General features: G+C 49.0%; 10 protein-coding genes across 10 annotated transcripts; 4 read left to right on the top strand and 6 right to left on the bottom strand.

The window, feature by feature from the left end:
• Nucleotides 1–279: 279 nt before the first annotated feature.
• On the top strand, nt 280–779 carry N7506_010421 (nuclear transport factor 2 family protein; the record flags this gene model as incomplete). Its single annotated transcript, XM_056959714.1, has 2 exons — nt 280–312; nt 393–779. The coding sequence occupies 2 exons, from the start codon at nt 280–282 to the stop codon at nt 777–779; spliced, it is 420 nt and encodes a 139-aa protein (XP_056809104.1).
• Nucleotides 780–1,185: 406 nt separating this feature from the next.
• N7506_010420 (alpha/beta hydrolase) lies at nt 1,186–2,229 on the bottom strand (the record flags this gene model as incomplete). The annotated part of the gene is made up of 1 exon (XM_056959713.1): nt 1,186–2,229. One exon carries the CDS (start codon nt 2,227–2,229, stop codon nt 1,186–1,188), a length of 1,044 nt encoding a protein of 347 aa, XP_056809103.1.
• A 1,817-nt stretch (nt 2,230–4,046) lies between these two features.
• N7506_010419 (glycosyltransferase family 15 protein) lies at nt 4,047–5,786 on the bottom strand (the record flags this gene model as incomplete). Its single annotated transcript, XM_056959712.1, has 5 exons — nt 4,047–4,388; nt 4,443–4,848; nt 4,901–4,987; nt 5,043–5,453; nt 5,515–5,786. The coding sequence occupies 5 exons, from the start codon at nt 5,784–5,786 to the stop codon at nt 4,047–4,049; spliced, it is 1,518 nt and encodes a 505-aa protein (XP_056809102.1).
• Nucleotides 5,787–7,498: 1,712 nt separating this feature from the next.
• Nucleotides 7,499–8,355, top strand: N7506_010418 (uncharacterized protein; the record flags this gene model as incomplete). Its single annotated transcript, XM_056959711.1, has 2 exons — nt 7,499–7,537; nt 7,600–8,355. The coding sequence occupies 2 exons, from the start codon at nt 7,499–7,501 to the stop codon at nt 8,353–8,355; spliced, it is 795 nt and encodes a 264-aa protein (XP_056809101.1).
• A 972-nt stretch (nt 8,356–9,327) lies between these two features.
• Nucleotides 9,328–10,740, bottom strand: N7506_010417 (alpha/beta hydrolase; the record flags this gene model as incomplete). The annotated part of the gene is made up of 4 exons (XM_056959710.1): nt 9,328–10,132; nt 10,198–10,306; nt 10,364–10,502; nt 10,552–10,740. 4 exons carry the CDS (start codon nt 10,738–10,740, stop codon nt 9,328–9,330), a joined length of 1,242 nt encoding a protein of 413 aa, XP_056809100.1.
• A 2,868-nt stretch (nt 10,741–13,608) lies between these two features.
• N7506_010416 (Alkaline phosphatase-like alpha/beta/alpha) lies at nt 13,609–16,316 on the top strand (the record flags this gene model as incomplete). Its single annotated transcript, XM_056959709.1, has 3 exons — nt 13,609–13,952; nt 14,004–15,680; nt 15,737–16,316. 3 exons carry the CDS (start codon nt 13,609–13,611, stop codon nt 16,314–16,316), a joined length of 2,601 nt encoding a protein of 866 aa, XP_056809099.1.
• Nucleotides 16,317–17,240: 924 nt separating this feature from the next.
• Nucleotides 17,241–18,763, bottom strand: N7506_010415 (DMT family transporter; the record flags this gene model as incomplete). Its single annotated transcript, XM_056959708.1, has 6 exons — nt 17,241–17,546; nt 17,606–18,009; nt 18,063–18,135; nt 18,196–18,201; nt 18,255–18,578; nt 18,641–18,763. 6 exons carry the CDS (start codon nt 18,761–18,763, stop codon nt 17,241–17,243), a joined length of 1,236 nt encoding a protein of 411 aa, XP_056809098.1.
• Nucleotides 18,764–19,570: 807 nt separating this feature from the next.
• On the bottom strand, nt 19,571–20,561 carry rab7 (Rab family GTPase YPT7; the record flags this gene model as incomplete). The annotated part of the gene is made up of 5 exons (XM_056959707.1): nt 19,571–19,680; nt 19,733–20,147; nt 20,205–20,300; nt 20,394–20,447; nt 20,508–20,561. 5 exons carry the CDS (start codon nt 20,559–20,561, stop codon nt 19,571–19,573), a joined length of 729 nt encoding a protein of 242 aa, XP_056809097.1.
• A 283-nt stretch (nt 20,562–20,844) lies between these two features.
• Nucleotides 20,845–21,611, top strand: N7506_010413 (ATG16 family protein; the record flags this gene model as incomplete). Its single annotated transcript, XM_056959706.1, has 3 exons — nt 20,845–20,929; nt 20,988–21,361; nt 21,453–21,611. The coding sequence occupies 3 exons, from the start codon at nt 20,845–20,847 to the stop codon at nt 21,609–21,611; spliced, it is 618 nt and encodes a 205-aa protein (XP_056809096.1).
• A 1,004-nt stretch (nt 21,612–22,615) lies between these two features.
• dot1 (histone methyltransferase DOT1) lies at nt 22,616–24,204 on the bottom strand (the record flags this gene model as incomplete). Its single annotated transcript, XM_056959705.1, has 2 exons — nt 22,616–23,579; nt 23,651–24,204. The coding sequence occupies 2 exons, from the start codon at nt 24,202–24,204 to the stop codon at nt 22,616–22,618; spliced, it is 1,518 nt and encodes a 505-aa protein (XP_056809095.1).
• Nucleotides 24,205–24,501: the final 297 nt, after the last annotated feature.

Genomic DNA, 24,501 nt, shown 5'->3' with positions numbered 1-24,501 from the left:
GCTGCAATGTTGATGGGTCAAAGTGACAGGAGCATCCCCACCCTAATAGGACCCCGGGAGCTAATATGGACCTGTGATTGGATTGAATAGATACGAACTACATACGGAGTACTCCGTATGTCATGTAGTTATCGGGACTTTGGCCAATTCGAATTTATAAGCAATCTTGAGGATACTGACCACCCCCAGGGATCCTTCTAGGTATGTAAAGAAGTCCACGGTTTACCAAAAATCTCACTCGCAAAGACCTAGTATCAACATTTCGCAATTACTTGCAAAATGTCAATTAACCCTCAGCTCGATAACGGTGCCGTGTTAAACTGGCTTGAAGAGGCAAGCCGTACTTTTCCCCCAAGAACAGCCCAAGACAACTAACTCGTTGCGATTCTCAGTTCCATCGGGCAAGTGCCACTCTTGATGCCGATCGATGGCTTGACGAGTTCATGACCGATGATGTCGAGATGCAATACGCAAACAGCCCTGTTATCAAGGGCGACGAGGTACGACAGATGTTCAAAACTGTCCTCGGTCAGCTAGACAAGATGACCCATGAGATTCGCTACTTTGACTACGTCGCTCCTCGCATCTATCAAGCTGCTACTATCCGTTACATTGTCAAGGGTGACAACCCAGACACCGACGAAATCACTATACCCGGTTTTGCGGTGTTCGCTCTTCGAGAGCAGGACGATGGACGTGTGAAATGCTATCGGGCAGAGACCTTTTTGGATGCGTCAGCTGTGTTTCAACGGATCGCTGAAAAGTCCAGCCAGTCATGAATTCTCCTGTGAAACATGTTTGGGCCAAGCTTGGTGAGTGGGAAACGAACTCTCCGTTGCAGAAGAGTCAAGTTAATGAAAGATCGACAGAAGAACTGGTCCCGAGTCGATAACACAAGTTCAGTCGGATTTCCATGTCTTTGAATTTTTAATACAGATACGCAGTTGCATTGAATCGCTAGGAAACTTGGGAGAGAATAAAGATTACTCTAGTCAACTATAAATTGACATATCTTTGATTGTATAGGTATAAACCCTTTCTCCATTCCTCAGCATTGTCCAGATTGAGCTTAGGCAAACAATTTATTCCGATAGGTAGTCACGCCCAATGTCCCAATATAACTAGATCACGAAAAGCAATCAAAATGAGGTTCTTGGAACCTTCACACCGATCTGCCGCGTATATCTAGCTGAGATTCTCTTGGAAGAATCGAGTGAGCTTGGCGAATGGAATCAGCTCCGTGCGATCATAAAGGTCGACATGGCCAGCTCCAGGAATCCAGACAAGCTCCTTAGGCTCGCCCGCACGTGCGTAGGCATCTTCGCTAAACTCGCGTGAGTGTGCCTGGTCACCAGAGATGAAAAGCATCGGACGCGGCGAGATGCTGTCAATATCGTTGAAGGGGTAGAAGTTCATGAACTTCGTATTGGTCGAGAGCGTCGGGTGCGTTGTCAGATTTGCAGTTGTGCCCCGAGGCGTGACTTCACCGCGCGAGGTACGATAGTAGTCGTAGAACTCACGCTCCACGGCGGTTGAATTGACAGTGAGTCTGTTCGGGGTGCCACCTGTGTATTCGGTTCTACCACCATCGACTTCAATCCAACGCTGCTGAGCCGCCATGGCGATAATTTCCTTGCGCTCAGCAAGGTCCTGTGACTTCTGTAGTCCATCTCTGCTCGCGGCGCCCATGTTGTACATGGATGATGTTGCGATGGCCTTGATGCGTGGATCAAGCTTCGCGGCGCTGATGATGAAGGAGCCACTGCCACAGATTCCGAGACCGCCGATTCGTTCACGGTCCACCGATGTCAAGTTCTGCGAGCCGAGATAGTCGATTGCTGCACTGAATGCCTCTGCGTATAGTTCGGCTGACACGGCATTACGCGGTCGACCCTGGCTGCCGCCCCAAAATGGCAGGTCAAGGGAAACCGTAACGAAGCCTTGCTCGGCCAGCTTTGTGGCGTATAGGTTTGCACTCTGCTCCTTCACTGCACCCATCGGGTGGCCGACGACAAGTGCTGGGGCAGCAGCATTGCGGTCGATGTTGTTGGGGATAAAGAGGTTACCCGTGATCGCTGTATGGTATTGACTTGGGAAGGTGATTGAGTTTTTCGTCACATTGGCACTGCGATAGAAATTGTCCGCTCCGTATGACAGATTTTGAGCTATGGCTGACTTGACACAAGCCATTGCCATGCCAATCACAGCGATGTTGTTCACGATCTTCATGACGCTGCTCAAATGCTGTTTGAAATAGGGAGCTGAGATTGTCTGAATATGATATAGGTTCCTGGTAGGAAGCTCTACCTTTATACCTGATCTCTATCTCCATCAAGCCATGGAGCTCGGGATTATCGGATGGTGATGACCTTGAAGATAGGACTCGTGGACCAAGGCGTCGTCATGCCAAGGCATGGCATTGGTAATGCCTGATCTACATACCATATGTTTGAGAGTCTTGGTAGTACATCATACAGAAGATAGCACAATAGAATGAAGAAACTTGTACGGAGTAAGCATTGGACGATCCATCAATTTCGACCTGGCGCTAATGCAGGATGCTTACATTTTTGGCGAATCAAGACCCGCTGCTCGGCGATCCATCTAAACATTTCCAAGGGTTTGAGGATACTCCCGTTGTTCTTCTCCGTAGGCAACAATATTCTAGCTCCATTATTCCCCGTTATTGCGTTGAGTTTAAGATGCTGACATGCAAATCTGCCCCTTGATGGATTACATAGATCGTGGCTTACCTCACTTACTTTGTTGTCGTATGCTCCAACCAGTAAACACATAGGGATCCTCAACGGGGCTTCTACCGAGGTCAGAACAGGCTGTTCGGTGGGCCCAATCAAGAAGACTAGCTCAGCTAGTTCTTCATGATCTTTAGTGCAATCATCGCCTTGATTGCAGAGAATACAGATCTTCTAGCCTGCAGCAGTTCTAAAATCGCTCTAGGGGAGTTAAAAGTTGATGTTTATACAAAGGAACCTTGGAAGGTATTGTTGCAAACCTTGGAATTTGGAATGGATGGAACTACATCCATGGGTCTTGGGACTTCTCCCAGGGCCGGTATACATCCAGCTATCAAAAATTGGAAGTGTTCCAAGGTTAACCTTGGAAATCAATTGCACAAATGGCAGGAAACATCTTACATATATCATTCCAAGGTTGAAAGTCTTGAGCTAGGCACAAAAAAACAAAATGCATTATACTGATATCATTCTTCACGTAATTCACCTGGTGATTATTCCATACTCTATAGACAACCATGCTCGATCTGGTATTTGCGAAATTCAAAAGACAATGCGGAAAACAACCCGTGTGCCACGGTGTCAAGGATGAGGGAGGGAGGAGGGTAGAGGGGAAGGTATGTACATTTCACGAATGCATGCTGAAAGACAATCACAAAAACACTGCGCACACGGGAAATGGGAAATGAGAAATGACTCAACTCTTCTGTGGAAAACGTGACGAACATGGGACAGTGAATGGCGGAGACAATGGTAATTGAGGCGGGAAAATGGACGAAGCCTTCTTCCCTACCTCCATATCAAAACCAACCACCAAGATCGAGCAATGTTCCGTGGAACATGGATATGGTGGTGGATTCTAGTTCTGCAAGAGATTGAGAGAGAAGAACCAGACGAGACATTGATCCAAAGGCCGCCCGAAGGATCCCACGAGAAGAGCATTCGAGATTCCAAATTCCACATGTGCCGAGGCTCCATCACCGAAACGCACACTTTCTCTCAGATACAATAAGAGCTGAGTCACAAGCAATCATGTGTGACAGCATGGTAGATGGAGGTTTCAACAGTGATGATGAGAATGGTCATACCATCTTCCGAACAAAAAAAGAAAAGCTGTCAATTCCATTGAACGCCGCCCAGAAAAAGAGCCCCATGACCACACGTTATGCAGCCAGGCTTCAACAGAAAACTCCCATGGGCTCACCCGAGTGATGCTTGCAGTTGAATAAAGACAAGGTAGAAAGGGGACGCAGATGGGACAAACACTGAGCACTACAGCATTATCATCCTTATTTATGGCGAGGACCAGCCGCCGGCAACCTCAACCCATTCGGGAAGACAACTGCCTTGCTTGCCTTCGACATCGACAATGTCGGTGTCACAGCGGCATCGACAGCCGACGCCATTTTCCTTGACCTGGTCCGCATTCGCCCAGTATTCATCTTCCTCAATACGCTTCTTCTCATCCTCCGTGGTCTTTTCGAGGTATGGGATGCGAGTAAGTTGGCGAGCGGGAGCGTTTGCGGGGCAGTGTTGGATGGTCGTGTGACGGTAGCCAAAGTCACGGAAGTAGTGGATGTCACTGGGCGCAAGGAGAGCACCAGCGGCAAGAGAGTGAATAGGAGCATCGCCCCACTAAGTCAGACAGTCAGTACAAACTTTGATGAATCTGAAAACCGGGTTACTTACTCGTTCATTCCAGAAACCACCGCTCCGGTCCATCATGGTGAAGAAATCTTCATACTCCTTGCTGCGGAACCAATCCAGACGAGCGATTTCAAAGTTACTCCAGAAATGACACATGTTGTAGCTCTCGCCTTCCATAGCCTCAGGGTCGATATCCTTCAGGTTGTTGTCACCGGGATCAGTCTGCAGGATTTCGTCGGGCAATTTGCCCTGGTTGTTCTCCTCGGGGACCTCTGGCTTCTCCGGTTGCTCCAGGAACATCTCCCACAGACCCTTAGACTTCAGGTTGTACTTGCGCTTGTAGGCGGCCGCATAGCGGAAAATGTTGGGGACTGTTTCCCTAAGCTCCTTGACTGCAATGGTGAACCCGTATGTCTTGTTGGCTTCGGCCATCTTGAGGAACGGATCACTAGAAAGAGAGGTCAGAGACTGGGCGCCCATATCAGTACTTAATAACTTACTAGGTAATGTCGCAGAAGTAGGTGATCTCGGGCTCCAAACGCCAGTACCATTCGTACTTCATCAGCAAAGGATGCTTGTAGAAGTGTCTGTCGCTAGATTAGCGGGATAGCCCAATCGCAAGAATGTCCCAAAAAAACTTACCCGGAGTAGAATCGGCACATGTGGTGATAACTTTCCATGCCACCGTACATTATGGCAGCATCACCTTGCTTCCTGATGCCTTCCTTGGCAACATCATGGTCAACCCAATCGGGGAATCCCCACATGCTGTTATCAATCTTGCCAAATTCCACATCGGCATTGGTGTAGTTCTTCACGGTGGCCTTAAAGTTGTCATCGAAGTCGCCATCATTGAGGAAAACATAGGGGTAGTTCCACCACCGGTTGAAATGTCTTTCAATCGACTTGAGCGATTGAATTACACCATCAAGCTCCTTGTTTCTGGCAAGCACGACGAAAGCTGCATTGGCGCGGGGAGCCTTAGCAATTGCTTCAGGCTCGATGGGCATACATCCCGTGGCGAAGACCTTATCGTGCTTTTCGCTGATTTTTCTGCAAGAAACGACCGAGGTTAGTGACGCAAGCGACCATCGCCTGAGGTGGAGTTACGAACCGGATGGAGGGTGGGGTGCCCGCTGGGATTAAGATGCCCCCGGGAGAGGCAGGGTGTCGCACAAAGAGAAGCAGAATGAGGACAATTACAAGACATGGAAATAGTAAAACAAGACCCAGGGGTATAGAAATAGAAGAGTTGCCCTTTAGACGGATCCTCCGCCGGAAGAAGGCAAATCTGGGATGATGGCGGCCTTTCTCATTGGGAGCATCTTCCAACGGCAGGCTAGGCGCGCTGGGCAGCCGTTTCGTGATTCGTTGAATGAAACTCATGGATGCGATTCTGGCAGGACCCCACAGATGGCAGTAGCGTCGGCTGTCAGAACCAAGCGACAGCACAGGGCTGTTAAGGGGATGGTGGAGATATCGTGTCGGATGTGCGATCGGTGGCAGGGGGGCACGTCTCGGGAGAGAGGGTTTCGGCGCACGGTATAAGATGGAGAAATGGAGTACGGTAAGTTCCGATAGTCAAAACTCAAGAAGTGAGAATGGGAGAAAAAGACAGCAAAACGAGTGGCCGGAGGTATGCCTCCTTTCCTTTCCCCCAACTTTCTCAGTCCCACGATCGTCAAATGGGGAGAGCGTCGGGAGCAACGCAAGCAACTGTGAACAGCGAGGTACACAGGGAAAGGGTCGAGAACATGGACGGGTGATGGAAGGAAGATGAAGGGAATGGGGATGGAAATGGGCTTGGAACCTCGCCAAGACTGAGAGGCCACAACGCTTGCGCCTCCCTGTCACATCGAAACGGTCATTTTGCCCCTGGCGGCCGTCTGGGCGTGCCAATTCATGTATTTAACGGTATTGTATCGTTTGATCATTTACCCTTTTTTGGGAGGTTTTTTTTTCTCCTTTGGAATTACCCTACTTATTGAGTACGGAGCATAGAGGAAGAATCACTGTTCAGTGTTCTCAATTGATTAATTTTTGGCACTTTGATAATATGCAACTTTGTACTTTGTACCTGTACCAAGGGAGTGTATACAACTGCTGATCTGATGAAGGATGGAATTGCACTTTTAAATACAGTCCTAGTAAACGTACCGGGCACCGCGTATTGGCCCCTTAAGGGTAACTAGCCAAAGTCTCGATAATTTTGAACCCATCTAGTTTAGAAAGTATGCTTGTGCTCGTGTACAGCTGGTTCCTGGATTCTTAGTTGTTCTACGGTACCACCTACTTCTACGCAGTACGGAGTACTTGGGATTCACTTGATCCAGCCCTATCTGGTCCGTACTATATAAGATGATCCACTAGTATGAAACTCCAGCTATTTTCTACAAGTTCAAACGCAACATTAAGTCAAGTGCGGTCTACGGAGTACGGAGTAACAAATTGCTATTTGTCTCACTCTGAAATCACCGACGATCGAGGGTCCAAATCTTCCCCATTCCAATACGAGATCGGCGCGTGCGAGTTTCATCTGACGACCCAGGAAGAAGATGTACCAAATGTCGTACATCTGAAAGTGCAGGTCTTCATTATGTACACAATACATTTTACCTGGCAAAGGCTACTGTGTCCAGACCGCGTGTACACAAGTACCCAGTACCGCCTAGACCCTTTTTCACGTGACTAAATACGGTATTGGGTAATTTTAATTTCCGCGAGTCTGGACCTTTTCGCATCTCCAGCATGTTCAGCATTACATCAGATAGTACTATCTTTCTAAAATGATGTCCGTAAAAGTTGGAGTATTGCTCGTGTGCGTCATTGCCTCATCAGGGACTACTTAATCTCAATTTCGAATTGAAGACTTTACATATCATATGTATGGAGGACGGAGTACCTCCTTATGAAACGTTAGTAGATCCCAACTTGAGCAAGGGCCCAAAAGGCTTGGTTCCGGCCAAGACCGTCATCCCCCCATCACAACTCCGCATGATACTCTTCTCAGAACTCTGTGGCGATCACTGCATGGGGCTATCAGCGCGGGGCTTCCCCTTTTCTCGGGACTCTCACCTTCTTCCTCTTTCCAACTCAGTATGAATACTGTGCTGTCAAGGCCCTCGGCTAGTGCCCCGGTGATCAAGCTGCCGGAGCCTGGCCCCTCATCTTTTTCCGCCCTCGCAACAATGGAAATCAGGATCCATTCTCCCCCGTCAACGAAAATGGAAGCTTCGAATTCGATCGCGTCCTGAAAACAGGGAGGGTCTGCCGTCGAGTCAAACACAAACATGTCTTTCGCGCCTCATGGAAACCCGCTTACCTCGTCCTCCGGCCAAACCTCCTTTCCGTATACAAGGACGAGGAGACTACCCGCCTCCGTGTCTCCGTGTCTCTCTCCGAAGTCACCGCCGTCGCACCCGTCAAATCTCCTCGATCGACCCGGCGACATGTCTTCGGCGTCTTTACCCCGTCCACAAACTACCGCTTCGAAGCTCCGACGGAACGCGATGCTGATGAATGGATAACACGGATTCGCGCCTCCATCCCGAACGACGAGCACGAGCGTGCTCTCCTCGGCCTGGTCAAGAAGCAGGAAACTCCGACCATCAACAAGCAGCTCGTCGACGACACAACCGATCACTCCGACTTCGACCACACCGGCCGTGCCAGCTCTCCAGAGCCGCGCCATGCACTATCTCCCCGAATCGGAACCCAGAATCCCCCCTTACATTCAGGATTACTCGGGCAACGAACTAGCTTCGCATTCAGAGTTCTCCGATGGGCCCGCCCCTTCCCGGAATCGTCATCTACGATCAATGCCTTCTATACATTCGTTATCTCTTTCTGCGCCAGAAGAGAAATCCTCATTCCTGCCGTCGTCATCTCTGCCATCGTCATATGCCCCATCTTCATCCCTACCTTCTTCATCTCTGCCATCAACTACGCTTCCTAGCAAGCCGGCAGACCATAGCATCTTGCGCGACCCAGAGCGGGTCATCTGCCAGGGGTACCTGCAGGGGCTGCGGATCCAAGGGACCGTGCGTCAATGGAAACGACTTTGGGTTGTGCTTCGACCCAAAAGTCTGGCTTTCTACAAAGACGACTCAGAATACTCCGCCCTCAAGATTGTTCCAATGTCTCAAGTATTTGATGCCGCAGAGGTAGATCCCATGTCGAGATCGAAGAAGTTCTGCATGCAAATTATCGCCGAGGAAAAGACATACCGACTTTGCACTCCAGATGAAGAGTCACTGGCGCGCTGGCTTGGATCACTCAAGAGTATCCTCGCCGCACGCAGAAAGCTGGACCCTGTTCTAGGAAGTTCGGTATAGTCATGATTGCCAGTCTTCTTTCTGTGTGGTTTCTCCGGCGCCATCTACCCCATCCTGTCGATGACCTACTCTTTTTCTTTTTCTTTTCTTTTCTTCTACCTCTTTTTACTTTCACATTTCTCTCTTTCAATATACCCAGGTTGGTGATGCACTTCCCACTTCTCCTCGCATGATGCGCTTCGGAGTTCTCGGGAAAAGGATTGGCGTTTGTACATTTGTACCAATTGAATGGACAAAGGAGTTTGTTCTCTTCATTACGGAGATGATGCACTTGACTTTGCTTCCATATCATCAATTCCCCCTACTATCGTTTAATGAGGCGGTACTTTCTCGGCATGCACTTGTGTCTCTCACTGTCGAGTCCGACATCCTCTACATTTCTTTTTCTTTTTTGTCTTCCCCTTCTTCCATTTATGATATTATATATTGTATTATAGTTATTATCATTGGCGATGGTACTATAATGTCTCATACATAATGCAGATCGAAACGCAAAATTGTCTAAAAGCAAGAGATAACTTGAGTCAACAATCACACAGTGGGAATGATAGAAACCCAGCGCTTGTCGGCTGGTTGAACAATCGCCATTGATATCAAATCTTAGAGCGTGCCTTCACACCAGGGAGGGTACGAGCTAGCTCCAACCATTCCTTGGAGAATGTGGTCTTTTCTTTCAAAGGAAGGTCACCCCATTCCTTAGAAAGTCTGCTCTCTTTTTCCTGCCACTGCACGATCTCCCGTGCAATCCACGATCCTGCCAGCAAAGCGGTTTCCGTGATCTTCTCAAAAGGAACGGCATGACCCGCCTGCTCAATCACCTCATGTCGAACCTGCCCAGCGTCTATACCGCCATTACCCCCAGGCATTGTTCCCGCGACGCGTGCCCCGTTGGCATGGGATCCATCTGTGTAAAGGCTACTAGTTGATCCACTGACAATGAGCACCGACGGTGCGACTTGTGGCATCAGCTTCATTGCCTCCACGGGTTCTGACCCGTAGATGCGTGGCTTCGGTTGTGCACCTGTAGCCTTCTGGTCGGGTGTATCTTCCGGCAAAACATATCTGTTTACCCCAGGACGGATGTATTTGTAAGTCATCACCTCTTGATGCTTTGTTGTTGCTAGCGTGACCGAGCCTGGATTCGGGGATTCATAAATGGCTGTGGGTAACTCGCGATATGCGAACTGAGCCCATCTCTGCAGTACGCGCTCGTCCCAGGTCTTGAACGCTTTGCGAGACCTTTGAACGGCTTCTTCACGAGAAGGCCAGATGTCGCGTCTGAGCGTTGCTAGTGCTAACATCTTGGCACCTTCCACAGGACGAGGCGCTTTAGCGATATATGGTTCGATTAGAATGACCGAGGATAGCAAACGAGGGTGCAATAATGAGGTGAAAATTCTGGATAGCGTTAGGCGTCTCTTTCCAATGGTGATTGTTGGGTTCGAAGGAAATGTATTACTCACAGTTGTGTTGCTCCCAGACTATGCCCCATGCCTATAATGGGTTGTGGCATCTGGTCACCGAAATGATTGATCATATGGATCAAGTCCCGGCTGTGATCAGCCCATGATGCTAGACACAACATACATTAATAAATCATCACAAATTCGAGAACAAATGTCGACTTACGCTCATCCCCTAGCTGATTTTCATTGAGAATTCCACTGGCGCCTTGGTTCGCACAGTCTGCAATCCAGATAGAGCGAATACGAAATCCTTCGGTATTCGCGCGAGCTAAAAGCTCTTCCCACAGGGGCTCATATAGTTCCTAACCAATTGTTAGTATATTGTTTTCAAAAACCTGGCGATATGCTTACCTTGGCAAAACCCGTGCCATGTGCACCAATGATAGTGACATCGCCTGGTTGGGGGTCGAGATTGTCTAGCGGTGTGTACTGTTTGATACAAAGCTTCAATCTAGCGTCTGGTGTTGCCGTTGCACGAACCGAGTCTCGCACATGCTGAGCCTGAATAACATGCTCAGAGATCTGGAAAGGAAAACCCATCCTTGCCAAAATTCCAAACTAAAATGGGTTGGTGTTCCAAGGCCCAGTTCGATAGCTGGAAGGGTTAAAGGGTCGAAACAATTGACTTTCACCCACAGACTTTATTTCGACTTCAAACTTGGGATTCGATCCTGAATTCGACACTGGAACCTTCCGATCTGAACGTTCGACACCAAGTTCCAATACTTTTGGGTGATCTTAGTAGCGCGCTGATTCTAGACTTCAGGGGTCTTGGTGAGGAGAGGAATCATCATGCAGAGGATGGTCTCAGAGCACGAAGGTGAAAATTGTGTGGTGTATGTATGTGAGATGATGTCACACCCAATCCAGGGGCCAGATGGGTAGCTAAAAGAAATGTGTGTATCTGAGATCTTCGGCTGGGAGATCGGTCGATCTTCGGGTTTGCCCAGATGCGCGCTTGTAAGTGTGCTGCACCCACACAAGTATCCGTACAATGGCAAAACCATCTGGGGATGTGCCGAGTGTAAACTTGAGTGAACCACACCATTGGGTATGGAGTATTGCTTACAGAGTCCCTAAATTCTTTTTGATAGCTAATCGCACAAGTACCGTCTTGTCCACCGTTGTTATGAGCCTCTCGGGAAGTACCGAGATCGAAAATACTACGGATCCTTTCTCTGGGGACTCTGGAGAAGAATAAACGCCAATGACAGACAGACTACTCCGTAAGCAGCTCTCAACAGAGCCCCTTACTGTAGACATCGCATGTACATACAATCCGAGTTGGGTCTGTGGTGAAGAGAATCAGCTTGATGACGTTGTACCTCCACCCAATCGCCCACTTAAACGCAAGGGGTCCACTAGTTCCAAATCTGAATCGACAATTTCCTTGTTCTAGTGTTACTGATAAATCATCACGTGTCACTTTATGTTCCGGGCTGCATCGAGTTGATTGGGTGCGTCTATCGAGCCCGCTCACTTGTACTCGGTACTCCGTGCTCAGGTATAGCCTGCCACGAGGTGTTTCTGGAGCTCAACCCGGCTCCATGAGCCAACTTTTGCTCTCTGTATATCCTGAGGCAATCTTTTGTTTCAATGAAATTCCCAGAGCAACTCTTTATGTGGGAAATGCGACAGAAATCCCGACTCGAGATAATATCAATGTCATCGTGGTCGCTTATCCCACAAGGAGCAACCTTGGGAGCAACTTGGGCATGAGGGAGGCAAGAAGGTAAACTAACTATGCATGAGCACCTATCTTACGCCCTACGTTTGTAAAAGTTCCAACAAGATCCATGAATGTTTTCAAAAGAGAGTTAGGTCATTTGTGGTGAAAGTTCCAAGCAACAAATTTGGAAAGCCTATGAAGACAGCTACTTTTGCTATGGACATTAGCTGTGAACTACCAATGATGAACAAGGAAGTCTTGGCTAAGCCGTGAACACAGAATTAGGGATTGGGGATGTGCTTTCCACCCAGATCATTAAAGATTGTGATCAAATAATGGCTACTCTTCGAATAGCGGAACCTGGAATTGGGGTGCTAAAATTGAATCAAGAACCCCAGAACCTGACCTCTGCTGATTTTAAATCCATACGCACAGTACGGAGCATGGTTGGTATGGTTAGAGCGCTCGATCTCAAAAGGAGCCGGGCGCTCTGTTTAATGTTTTGAGGCTCTCGATCCTAAGTATGCGAGAGACCCGCATGGGCTTGGTACAACCCCGGAATTCGTTTCCGATATGTAGGCCACGGGCTTTCTGCTGGGATCGCCATGGTAAGGCACGGGGGAATGTGACTACCGGCTGTGCAACATCGGGAGTAGAAGACCTGGCCAGTGAATTCTCCGAACATCTATGCTGATATCGGCCGTTGCGACAGTAGAAGTCATCCTGATCCTCCTTCATCGGCTGAAGGTTCACCCGCCTATCAATTGCTCATGGAATTCGAAGGAATTTAGCCTGCCAGCATAACCGACATGAAAAACCTTCACAATGTGCGAGAAGATCTATGGATATGTATGAAAAATAGAGAGTATTTCTAAAATAATCCATCGCACGAGTGGGCCTAACCGCCTCAAGCAGCCTAAAAGAGCATGGCCCTATAGGGCCACTCTTAACGGATTTCTATTCTTAGCGTGGACACTCGTGCAATGAACTCAATACGAGCAATTCCATAGTGGTCCGTCAATTCCAGGGTCAATTGTCGAATGATAATTCCTTTTCATTTTTCCTTTGGTCACTGTGAATTTTTCATGTCAAAGATCTATGAAAACAACAGCCGATCCAACAAAACTGTCCAAAAACCATCATCGGATCTCGGTATGAGGAATTGGACCCCAATTTCAAGATAACAGGGCAGTATCAGCCTTGAATCCCACTGGGTTCCGAAGTGGAGATTTGGCACCAATGGAAAGTGAACATGAGAGCATCTTGAGGCACGCCAAGAAAGTAATTCCCTCGAAGGGTCCTATGTGGTGGATACAAGCTGCTCGGAAGAACCTATGTACGGAGTAGTACGCTTCCCCTTTTCCAATGTAAAGGTCATCTACACTGTTCATCTGCGTACTCCGTACGACGTTAGGAAGATACGAGAGACAAGGAGAGAAATGCCAAGAACGCCAAGTTACCTTGGACTTACTTGGACCCCGTCCAGACTCCCCACATAAAAGCCGGAAAAATGAAAATGCAACCAACGTGTTCGCGTGCGCAGTTACCATCTCGGGCGTTAGAAGAACAGCCTCGCAACGCCGATCTCCACACGCACCAGTCACTGAGCATGTTGTGGAGTTTTCTTCTCCAATGTCCCGCTGACAACTGCTACCCCGTTCCGGAACCCTTTTTTTTCTTTCCCCTTATCGCTTCTTCCCTTTCATCTCCTTCTCGCTTTTAATGTGGTTCATCTAAAAATGAAGTCTTTCCGGGGATCTCTGTCACAGAGACTCGGTGAACAGGCTCGGGACACCGCCCTCTATGCCCTCGATGTCGCGCAAGACCCCCAGCTCTACCTCGACCGGGGCTGGGAAGCTTCTCGGAGATACTTCTTCTCCGTGATCTTTATCGCCATCGTCCTATCCAAGTGCTTCCATATCCTGGTTCATCTCAAGTCCTTGACCGTGGTATCCTTCCTGGTCTGGGGTCTGACTTTCTTCCTGGTCGACTTTTTGCTCATTTTGATTGCCTGCGCCTTGGCGCGATCGTTCAGATACCCGCTATGGCGCTACCTGGCTGCTTTTAGCACTGCCATATGGAGGTGAGCTCTTATAGCACACCCAGAATGGTCCAATTGCTAACTCAGTTCTAGTTTGTATACCGCTTCGATGATCTCCGCCAATATTTCCTACTACGTCCACGTCGGGAATGAAATCCACTGGCGCAATGTGAACAACTTCCACCATGACAAGCCTACCGCTTGGACTGTCTTGACCGCGTTGGGACTGGGTATACTCATTGACGTGATGATCTACACCGCGGCCTACTACGCAACCCCGCATCTCTTCCGGATCACCGATGCTTTCCTGGACATTTGGGTCTCGCTTTTGCCCGCCAAGTATCGCTGCATTCGTCGCAAAGAACAGAAATTGCCAGACCCTGAGATCTACGAGCAGATCGCCATCGATGACTATGATGAAAACCACGAGTCCGCGGGACTGCTAGAGACTCCAGAGGATCAGCCTCAAACCTCGGCCTTGCCTTCCTCCGACAGGAAGAGTACATCGATGCTCAAGCGCGGAATTGTCATTGCCTGCAGCGTGGTTTACCTCCTTCTGCGCTTCGCTCGCCCGACTGATGCGACTTACGCATTCCTTTCTGCCACTCTGCCGCTCGCACCGTTCAAAGGCCTGATCTATCGCCCCAACCAGGGATGCGTTACAGATTTGCCAGGTGATTTCAGCTGGCTGGAGGACAAGACTGCTCTGGACGATTTCCCCAACTTTGATTGGCTCCGTACTGATGATTCATTGAACGGCTTCGTGGAATGGTCTCCCTTCAAGATCAACCACACAGAGCACTTCCAAACACACTACAACCCCGCAAAGGACCCTCTGCACAACATCAACCTTCAAAATGAAATCCTCGAGCCACTGAGGGAGGTTCTGAAGAACGGAACTGTCAAAATCAAACACGTTATTCTCATTAAGTTGGAAAGTAACCGCCAGGACGTGTTCCCCTTCCGCTCCGACTCTTATATCATGAAGCACATTAAGGAATCATACGAAGATGGTCAAATTCCCCAAAAAGTGCTTGATCGACTTGCTACGCTCACCCCCATGGCCCAACGCTTTACTGGATTCGACAACAAATTTGAGACTGAAGCAGAGCGTCCAGAGCCTTATGGTGGTATTAGCGCCAAGAATGCTTACACTTCTGGTACCTACACCATGAAGAGTCTCACGGGCACAATCTGCGGTCTGAACCCTATCGCTGTGTTCAACAACCTTGAATACTATCACGATATGTACCAGCCTTGCTTGCCCCACATATTCAATGCGTTGAGCGCACAGCCAAACAGAACCACCGAGACAGAAGATTGGATGTCCTGGCCCTGGCACACCATGTGGATGCAGTCTCACTACGGTACCTGGGATAAGCAATATATGCTTACCCCGGCCATGGGATTCACGGAGGTGATGGACAAAGAAAGATTGGAAGAGTTCAATGACAAGTACCTCCCCGAGGAAAAGCATGACCACGACTACCCGGACAAGACACTCAATGGATACCTTCGTGATGTCATCACCGCGGCGAAAGAGAAGAAGAGGCGTCTCTTCCTAACTCATCTCACCCACAACACTCACACGCCTTACTATGTCCCCGGCGAGTATGAGGAGTTCTTTGGAAACGGAGCTGGCTGGAATGACAAGATCAACAAGTATCTGAACACCATCGTCTACCAAGATGAATGGTTGGCCGATATCATGGAAATCCTGAACGAAAACGACATGGCCGATGAGACCCTGCTCGTCATGGCTGGTGACCAGTAAGCAAACCCCTAACTAACATTATTCCCCATTGTTATCACTAACATTGCCCCAGTGGTCTTTCACTTCCAAACGACGGTGGTGTAACAGCCAACCATGACCCCCACGTCGGCAGCTTCCACGTGCCCCTCTTCTTCTCCCACCCCAAGCTGCCTCAGATCGAAGTCGACAGCGCCGTGCTCTCAACCCAAATCCTCCCTACCATTCTCGACCTCCTCATTGAGTCCTCATCCATTGACGAACACGACACCAAGATCGTCAAAGACCTCCTCTCTATGTACGAAGGCCAATCTATGATCCGCGACCTCATTCCCGAGCAAGATGGCAAGCGCGAATGGCACTTCTCCACCATGAACCCAGGCGGAACCTGGGTTTCCATGCGTGCCGCTGAGCAACCATACCGCCTAGTCGTCCCACTGATCGCCGACGCCCCTTGGCGATTCACCGATGTCATCGCTGATCCATTCGAGCTCCGCCCGGAGGAAGATCTCAACATCGTCGACCTCCACGACATCGTACAGACGCGCTACGGCCCCGTCGCCGCAAAGTGGCTCTCAGAGGCCGCTCACGTTTCCCAGTGGTGGATCGCCGAGAACCACAAACGCTGGGGATACAATGCCACATTGGAGGCATGATTTTGATTTCACGCTGTACAGCGCTTGTATACCTTCTTCTTTCTGTCATTTATAGAGTCTTTAATCCGGTCGCTGTACTGGCTTTCTGTTTATATCCATCTTTTTTTTTCGTTGATATCTGGCATGCATTCCACGAGAACAGGAGCCCAGCGGGCTGGGTGTTTTTTTTTTTTTGCTTTTGTGGTCACGACAGCTACATGATTTCATGTGTCATATTTGCTTTGGGCTGCCCATTGGATATAGGACTTATGAGATGGACGCCGAAAATGACCACTTTGGAGGTCGGAGTTGCCCTTGTTTTTACCCAATCTTTATATACACGGATTATTGGGCTCACAAGTATGGAACTGTACAATCTTGGGATTGAAATCTCCAGGCTTCCATCGCAAATATACCTTGCCAATGTTCAAATCACGTTTTTTCATGTCCCTTCCAAGGTTCTAGGTTTAAAAAGCAGTGCGCTCTCCAATATATCCACAGTATAAATTTCGAGTCTACTCAAAGCTGCTCAGGTAGCTGTCAGGGGATCCATCTTGATGCCTCCAAAGCTTCTACCTAATATCTTCCAAGGTTCACATCCTAATAGGCATCATTTTTGTACTTCATCACAGACCTCGGGATCACCTACGATGTGTGATACCCTGACTGGCAAGGATGAGGCAGAGAGAACCTTGGAAGAAGCCAATTGAATTCTGCGGAATAATAAAATTTTGCTTTCAATAAAGATATCATATCAAGCATGCCCCTTGGCAGCAAAATGGTTTGACACAGTCCAAATAAGCTTTTGGCTGGCCTTGGCTCAAAGCCTCATCAAAATACCAAAGAAAAATTATTCAAACATAGAAAGTAAAGGGCACAAATACAGGATGCATTTGCACCTGAGATTAGCGAAAGAGGTGGCTTCCGCTTCGTTCACTCTCGACCTTAGCGCATTTCTTCCTCCTCAACGGGGATGCTGTCATAATCGCCGGAGGAGAGCCGGCCTCCTCCGCTGGGATTAGCGACAGTTTCTTCAGCCTTGCCCTCATGGTTGACAACTAGGAACGAAAGGAGAACAATAGCCGCTCCAACCCAGTATAAGGGACTGGCGTACTGTGACTGCAGGACCATTTGCCCGATCAGGGAGAGAGGGATAGTCAAGCTGAGACCGACGGTCACAACAAGTGGGGTGGTGAGAAGCATAGCGTAAGCCCAGGCAAGGTCAGAAACAAACGAGGTGAGCGAGTTGGTCTAATGCAAGGTTAGTCAGAGCAAAACTCAAAACAATGAGGCTATAGAGCAATTCTTACCAGAACGATGGTCCAGATTCGTGACGAATCGGGCAGGGCGAACGGCTCGATTCCTGTCCAGTGAAGGATGAAGAAGCCAGGCCAGAGCAGAACAACGTTGAAGAATCCGACTAAACCAAAGAACAAAGGCATGTTGACCAGAGACTCATCACCAACCTGCTTCTTCATCACGATGGTGTAGATTCCATACATCATAGCACTGAACGCAGCCATGGCATCACCCAGCGCAATCTCTCCTGTGGACTTGTGAGGGAACGAGCCTGAATCGTTATCCTCTTCCGGCTTGGAAAGATCCACGCGCGAAATGAGAATGATACCAACCAGGGATGCGATGACACTGATGAGCTTGCGTGCGGTGAACTTCTCCACTCCGATGAGAGCGCCGAAAACCAGGGTCCACACACCTAGGAGTTGTAAGTCTCAGAACGATACGATCATAGGCGAGTGAGATACTTACCACTCGTGGAAGTCAGGATAGTAGTGCTTGCAACTGTTGTGAATTGGAGACAGCCCATAGCGAAATAGTTTGCCTAGTCCAAGATGTTAGTCAAGAACACAATAGATACGAGTACATGCAGCGTTTGACATACGGTGAACTATTAGTTGTTAGCAATCTGCGCGCGTATCGAACACAGAGCTATATGCTTACCCAAAGAAGACAGAATTGGACACTGAGTTTAGCAGTCGCTTTCAATCCCAACTTTCTGCCTGAGAGATCCTGAGAGATCCGTCTGGGCCGCGCACCCTCCATGTCGGAGTCATGATTCAACATACTCTCCTCTTCAGCCTTGGGGTCATATGAGTCCAAATGTCTCAACAGGCCCTTCAAGGACGTCACTTGGGACAATCTTCCCTGGCGCCACAGGGTCAAGGTACGGCGACCGAGAATGACGAAGAGGGGCATCACAAAGATAGACGTGTTGGTGTAGGTGACGAAGAAGGGCTTGGCGTAGGATCTGTCCGCAAAGATAGTCTTAATTCAACACTGTTAGCTCATTCCAGGTGAATCGCATGTATTTCAATCAGGGCGCCTACACTGCCAAGGAAATTGGAGGCTGTCCAGAGTACTACAACCAACAGGAGCAGAATAATGCCCATAGTGCGCCGGGCCACTCCCAATGGCATTGAGCCATGTTCATCGGTCGCATGTGTGGTCATGGTGGGCTTCGTATGCAAAGCGGTAATATGTCGCGCGACCTGACGAGGTGTAACGGTGGTCAGAACGTGCCGATATCGCAATCAGTGCGCTATGGTCTGTCGCTTTAACGAGAGGTCAGATTTCGAGCATTTGAAGCGCAGGAAACACAAGCGAAGCAGCGAAAAGGAGCGAAGAAGAACGAAGTGGAATATTGTCAGAGCGAGAGATTCAAAAGATCGGGGAGATGATTGCCAAGCGCTAGCGCCAAGGCGCGGCTTATCGCGATAAGAAACTGCGGGCGGAGCGGATAGGGATGAATGGGGTTTCTATTGATGTACTAAGAGTATTTCGAGGTACTATATAGCCACTTGACCAGCTACCTAGTAGGAGGCAACTAATATCTAGGCAGGACCTACTGACAGAATGGTGAACAAGTATGCAGGTCGACTCAGCTGTGATCTGGTTATACCCTCGTGATGTGAGGGCATCATCTGATGCCAAATTTAGTTCAGAAGGGTATACTCCGTACTGCAGAGCGAAGAACCGTAGATGGTAGTATTGCATTAAGCGCCCGAAATACAAGAATTGGAAAACGTAGCACTGTCGTAAATTAGGTAACGCAGAACTGATGAGTTGTTATCCAGGAAAGGTCCATGAAGCCCAAAAAAGAAACATAGAAAAAAGACAAAACAACATCTACTAGACAAATAAAGCTAAGGTTGTACAACAGCCCCTGTAGTCTTATCTACAAAGCCAAAGGCGAAGATCAGTTGGTGGCACGGAAAGAAATATTGTCGCTGAATCATCATGGTAATGAGAAGGGTATATCAACAGGCGCAGCCATCACGGTCATTGTCCAGATGAATGTTGATCGGGTCGCTGAATTCACCACTGAACTCTTCAGCTTCTTCCTGGGCAAGTGCGCTTCTTGCGATGACTGAACAATATTAGTATGCAACGGTGGTATGGGATCTCAAATGTCTACTCACCTTCAAATGCTTGCTCCACGTTGACGGCTTCCTTGGCACTGGTTTCGAAGTAAGGGATGTTGCCCTTGGACTGACAGAACGTCATGGCCCGTTTTGAGGAGATCATCCGTTTGTTCTCCTCCACATCGATCTTGTTACCAATGACCACCTGCACATGACAGTTAGCACGGACCAACGTATCATTCTTGCCGGCGAGGCACGAGACACAAGACAAGAATGCAAGATCTCCACTTACGAATGGGAAGCTTTCAGGGTCCCGGGGGCTCGCCTGGATCAGGAACTCATCCCTCCAGCTGTCCAAGGCTTCGAAACTCTTGGAGTTGTTCACGTCGTAGACAAGCACGCAGCAATCGGCTCCACGGTAGAACGCAACTCCTAATGACTGGAAACGTTCTTGACCAGCAGTATCCCAGATCTAGTATATCTAGTCAACCTTTGCCCCTCATTGCGGTTTGGTGGATCTCGGCCTTACCTGCATAGTCACCAGTCGGTCGTCAACGAGGACCTCCTTTGTGAGAAAATCAGCTCCAATAGTAGCTTTATAGCTTCCGCTGAACTTCTTGTTGACCTGTTCGATCCGAAAACGTTCATATTAGCTTGTGTTGGAATTGGCGACCGCGGTGTGGCTGCAATGCTAGTCCGGGGGCAGGGCTGTACGGACATATTGATTCATCAAACTGGTTTTTCCGACGCCACTGTCACCAAGGATGATAACCTAGTTTCGAGAACATCATGTCAGTGAACAGTTTTCTTTTGGTGATTTGCTATCCGTCACACGGAGCAGGAGCGGAGATTGTACCTTGAGGAGAACCTTCTTCCTTGACGCCATGGTGTAGAATGTGTGAAAGGAGGGAGGGAGACTGAGATTAAACCGAAGAGAGAAATGTGTTTGACGCAATGAACTATATCCAGTTCTTGCCAGGCCCTTATAATGAGAATGAGGGCAAGTGAGGTTAGAGAGTTGGGGTTGGGTTGCAGCCGGATTCGATGATGCATGAGGCCCGGGCGGTCGATCGGGCGGTGGGCAATTGATAACGATTAGCACGTTTCGCCCACCGCATCTCCACTCACATCACATCCAGGCACATCCCCCCATTTACTTGGGAAGGCCCATGGCCCACTGGAGGGAGGAGTACTTGGCTGCACTGACAGTCCGAGATCACCGAGAGAAGGCAAACGCTAATCTCTACAATGCCTGTCCGTCCTCGAGCTTTGCTTCTCGTCGATAACCACTGACATCATTCTACCGATCTAGATGCTCAGCTCGCAGATCGCACTAGCTTGTTAGCGACCGCAACAAATACTAGTTCAGCGCCATCACAAGGCGAAATCCACCGCTCGATACCATCGCCGTTGATAACGGTCTCTAAGAAGCAACGTGGGAGCGAGGCGGGTCCCACTCCAGCTGAACTGCTCAACATAACGCGTGCAGACTTGTCGGAAGCCCAGCGCTTCCGCTCAGAACTGCAGGAGCAACTTGGTCGCCTGACTTTAGAAGTGGAAAGCCTCCGTAAGAAAAGCACCCAACAAAGTCGACGTATCAGCACTTTGGAAAGCGAGAGAGCGCAACTGCAAATGCGGCTGAGAGATCGAGATGCCGAGCTAAAGGGGAAAGCCAAACTATTGGAGGTAGGCGATGTCTTTGTCTCTATCAATATTTCCCAATCATGTCCAGGTAGGCGGTGGAAAGTGCTGACCCGAGTTTGTCTCCCTTCTGCAGGACTTCCAAGATGAGATGGCGACACTGAATCTTCAATTAAATATGGCGGAAGAGAGATCAACTCGGCTCCAGAAAGAGAATCAAGATCTTGTCGATCGTTGGATGGCAAGGATGGGCCAAGAAGCCGAAGCCATGAACGATGCGTCCAAATACTCATAGTAATCCGAAATGCATCGAGGTGCTGATCAAGCGATTGGCTCATCAATGACCGCCTGTCATATATTCATTTTCAACCATAATGCATGAACCGTCAGCTTGACAAAGCCATAACATCGCCCGGGATATCGATGCGCTCTTGCACTCGTTCCTAGAGAAGAGGCTCGAATCATTGCACCGGACCCGGCTCTTTCACAAGCAGTCGATTGACATAACACGAAACTTAATCCAGGAGACGGAAGTAGTAGTAGTTTCCTTCAAGGGGCTCTCTGTAGTAGAATGTTGAAGGCCAATCCTGACCTTTCTTGGATCTGGTGGCCTCGTTCGTAAAGGTTCCAAGGTTAGTCACAACGGAAGTACAGATATTGACACTGAAGATGGGATCAGTGGGGATTATACTACTAACCTGATCCGCATCTATGATGCCGTCCTTGTCTATCTAGTCGAGAATCTAATCAAGAACGGGGTGGGCGACTGTATTCTCATATTTGATCACCTGCATACCAAACACGGGCGGTTGTATCGTCGCCTAGCATCTTTCCAGGTGCAGCATTGGGCATCTCTTCTCTTTGGAACTGTGATCTGATATGTTTCAAGTCGGGAGATCGGAAACTTGCAAAAAAGATCTAATGCAGGCATCCCGGTCCAACATCTGTAGCCAAGCGGGGAAGATACATTTACAACTGACCCACAGCGCTAAGGATAGTCGACGAAGATAGATCTTGTCGATCATGATCAGCCTGATCCATACCTAACTACATATGCTGCACGACGGCTGGCCTCGTAAAATTAGTAAGGCTTCGAGTTCAGCACATGCGGTGAATCCATCTAGGGGGTGGGAAGGAAGTACTTGTAGGCGATAGGCGGAAGCGGTCCAATGTATACAGGGGGATCAGATGTGGTATCATACAAAAATAATCGGGTATATCCAAAAACGGATGGAATGTACAGGTGCTTTGAGGCACGAATAATGTGCGTGCCATAAAAAAACCGCAAACCATTGGCAGTTATGGCGTGGAATCAATGAAGGCTTTCAATCGAGAGCTTTCCTTTGTGGCAATGAAGTATGTACCGCCGACGTCGGTCCAGCTGACATTATTGGACCAATAATTCTTTTGCTGGACCTGCAGAAGGTTGATGGGGGAGTTGAGGTTGCGAGACTGAATCTTGTGACCGGCCGGAACAAAAGATTTGAGGGAAACAATCTTACATCCCTCTTTCATGTCCAAGAAGTGGTTGATCAGCTCGTTATTGAGCTGAGGTGTGAATGCTTGGTTGTTGATGAGCACGACGTCCGCGCGCTTCAAGACGCTGATGATGCTTTCTTGCTCAAGGAAGTCGCCTCGAACAAGGTGAGTCTTGCCTGGCACAATACCCCAAAGTCGGCATCGCGCTTTGAACTCGGATTGTTGCAAATCCGCCAAATCGCAGGCATTCGACATCATTTCGCAACCCCAACTCTCACAGCCAATTTCGAGGGCAGCCTGGAGGACTACATTACCCACGCCAGAGCCAAGGTCGACAAATACCTGGCCTGATTTGAGCTTAGTTTCCTTGAAAATGGTGCTGATAAAGCGGGGAAGAAGCTCCCCGTAGACATTGTCTGTGCCATTCTCGTATTGCCGCAGAGACTCAACGCGGGGGGAAACCGTCCGGGAATAAATTTGAGTGAGAATCCGCTCCACCCATGGAAGACTGATGCGTTGTGTATTATCCAAGTGCTTGGCGAGACTGCCGTCCTTTGTCAGACGCTGGATAGCCTCGTTGTAATCTTTCACCGCATCCAAGAACTGAGTCTCAGATGTGACAGCCAAAGCCCGACGTAGCCGACGCTTGATTCCAGTCGTCTCGTCATTGAACTCATCTGCTGCTTCGCTGGGAATATAATTGTCGGAGACTGTCTCAATGACTTGCACAATGTCATCGATGGGTCGGAATTCGTCGTTCTCGCGCGGGACAACAGAGTCGTATCTGCACAAAAAGGAGCCTGTTAGCATCTCTTCAACTTGCACTGCAATCTACCCAAAGGCCAAGTCACTCACCTTTCTTTCTGCGAAGCACTAGGGTATTGCAAATATATTTGCTTGTGCTTTCCCTCTGCGCCGAATGCCGGTTTAAATTTGCCGGCCTTCTGGCCCGACGTGATTTCGGAGGCATGGATCATTTTAAATGGTCGAGATCCTTCTTCTGAGAATGCCTTTACTGAACGAAGCCGTCGTTCCGGGTCTGGTTCGGCACTGGCGCTCATCCTGGCACGTTTGTGTACTTCAAAAGAAGCATCGCTGTCGCTTGCATCATCGTCGCTCGAAAGACGCTGCTCGGGGGTTGGGCGTTTGCGAACACGTGAAGGTGTGCTCAGTCGTTTCGCTGAGCTGGCCTCCAAATCACTCGAGACCGATCGGGATTTCAACGACTGCGCTTTCTGATTGCGTTCGGCCGAGGGCTGGACTCGGGGCGATCGAGTCTCCGGGGTTTGCGTCGCGGATCGGGTAGGGGCAGCCGGTCGAGTCTGCACAACTTTGCGAATTTGCGCCTTCTTGGGCTGCAGAGAGAAGGCTCCGGCCCCTCCTTTCTGTAGGTGGTCAAAAAACCCCATCAGGGTAACGAATATGAACAAAATAATAGAGGGATAAAGATATATGCATGCAACAAGAGTGGATAGGGGATTTATATGAAATAAGAGTGTAATGCAAGTAATGCAAGCAATGCGATGCAGAGGTGGAAGTGCTCAGGTGGGAGAGAAAGAAAAGAGAGGCTTATCGATTAGCCGGGGAAACCACGCGATCCGTTTCTTGGCGGCCCGTGGACATTCACAGCCTCACTTTTGGTGTTGTCCTCGACCACAACAGTAAGGATTAAGGTGCTTACTGCCCAAGGAAATTAAACTACTGCA

This window comes from Penicillium brevicompactum (assembly GCF_028827555.1).
Source record: "Penicillium brevicompactum strain IBT 35665 chromosome Unknown utg000006l_segment0_segment0, whole genome shotgun sequence".
Lineage (NCBI taxonomy): Eukaryota > Fungi > Ascomycota > Eurotiomycetes > Eurotiales > Aspergillaceae > Penicillium > Penicillium brevicompactum.
Note: the sequence above shows the minus strand (reverse complement) of the source record. Positions and strands in the feature narration are given on the sequence as shown.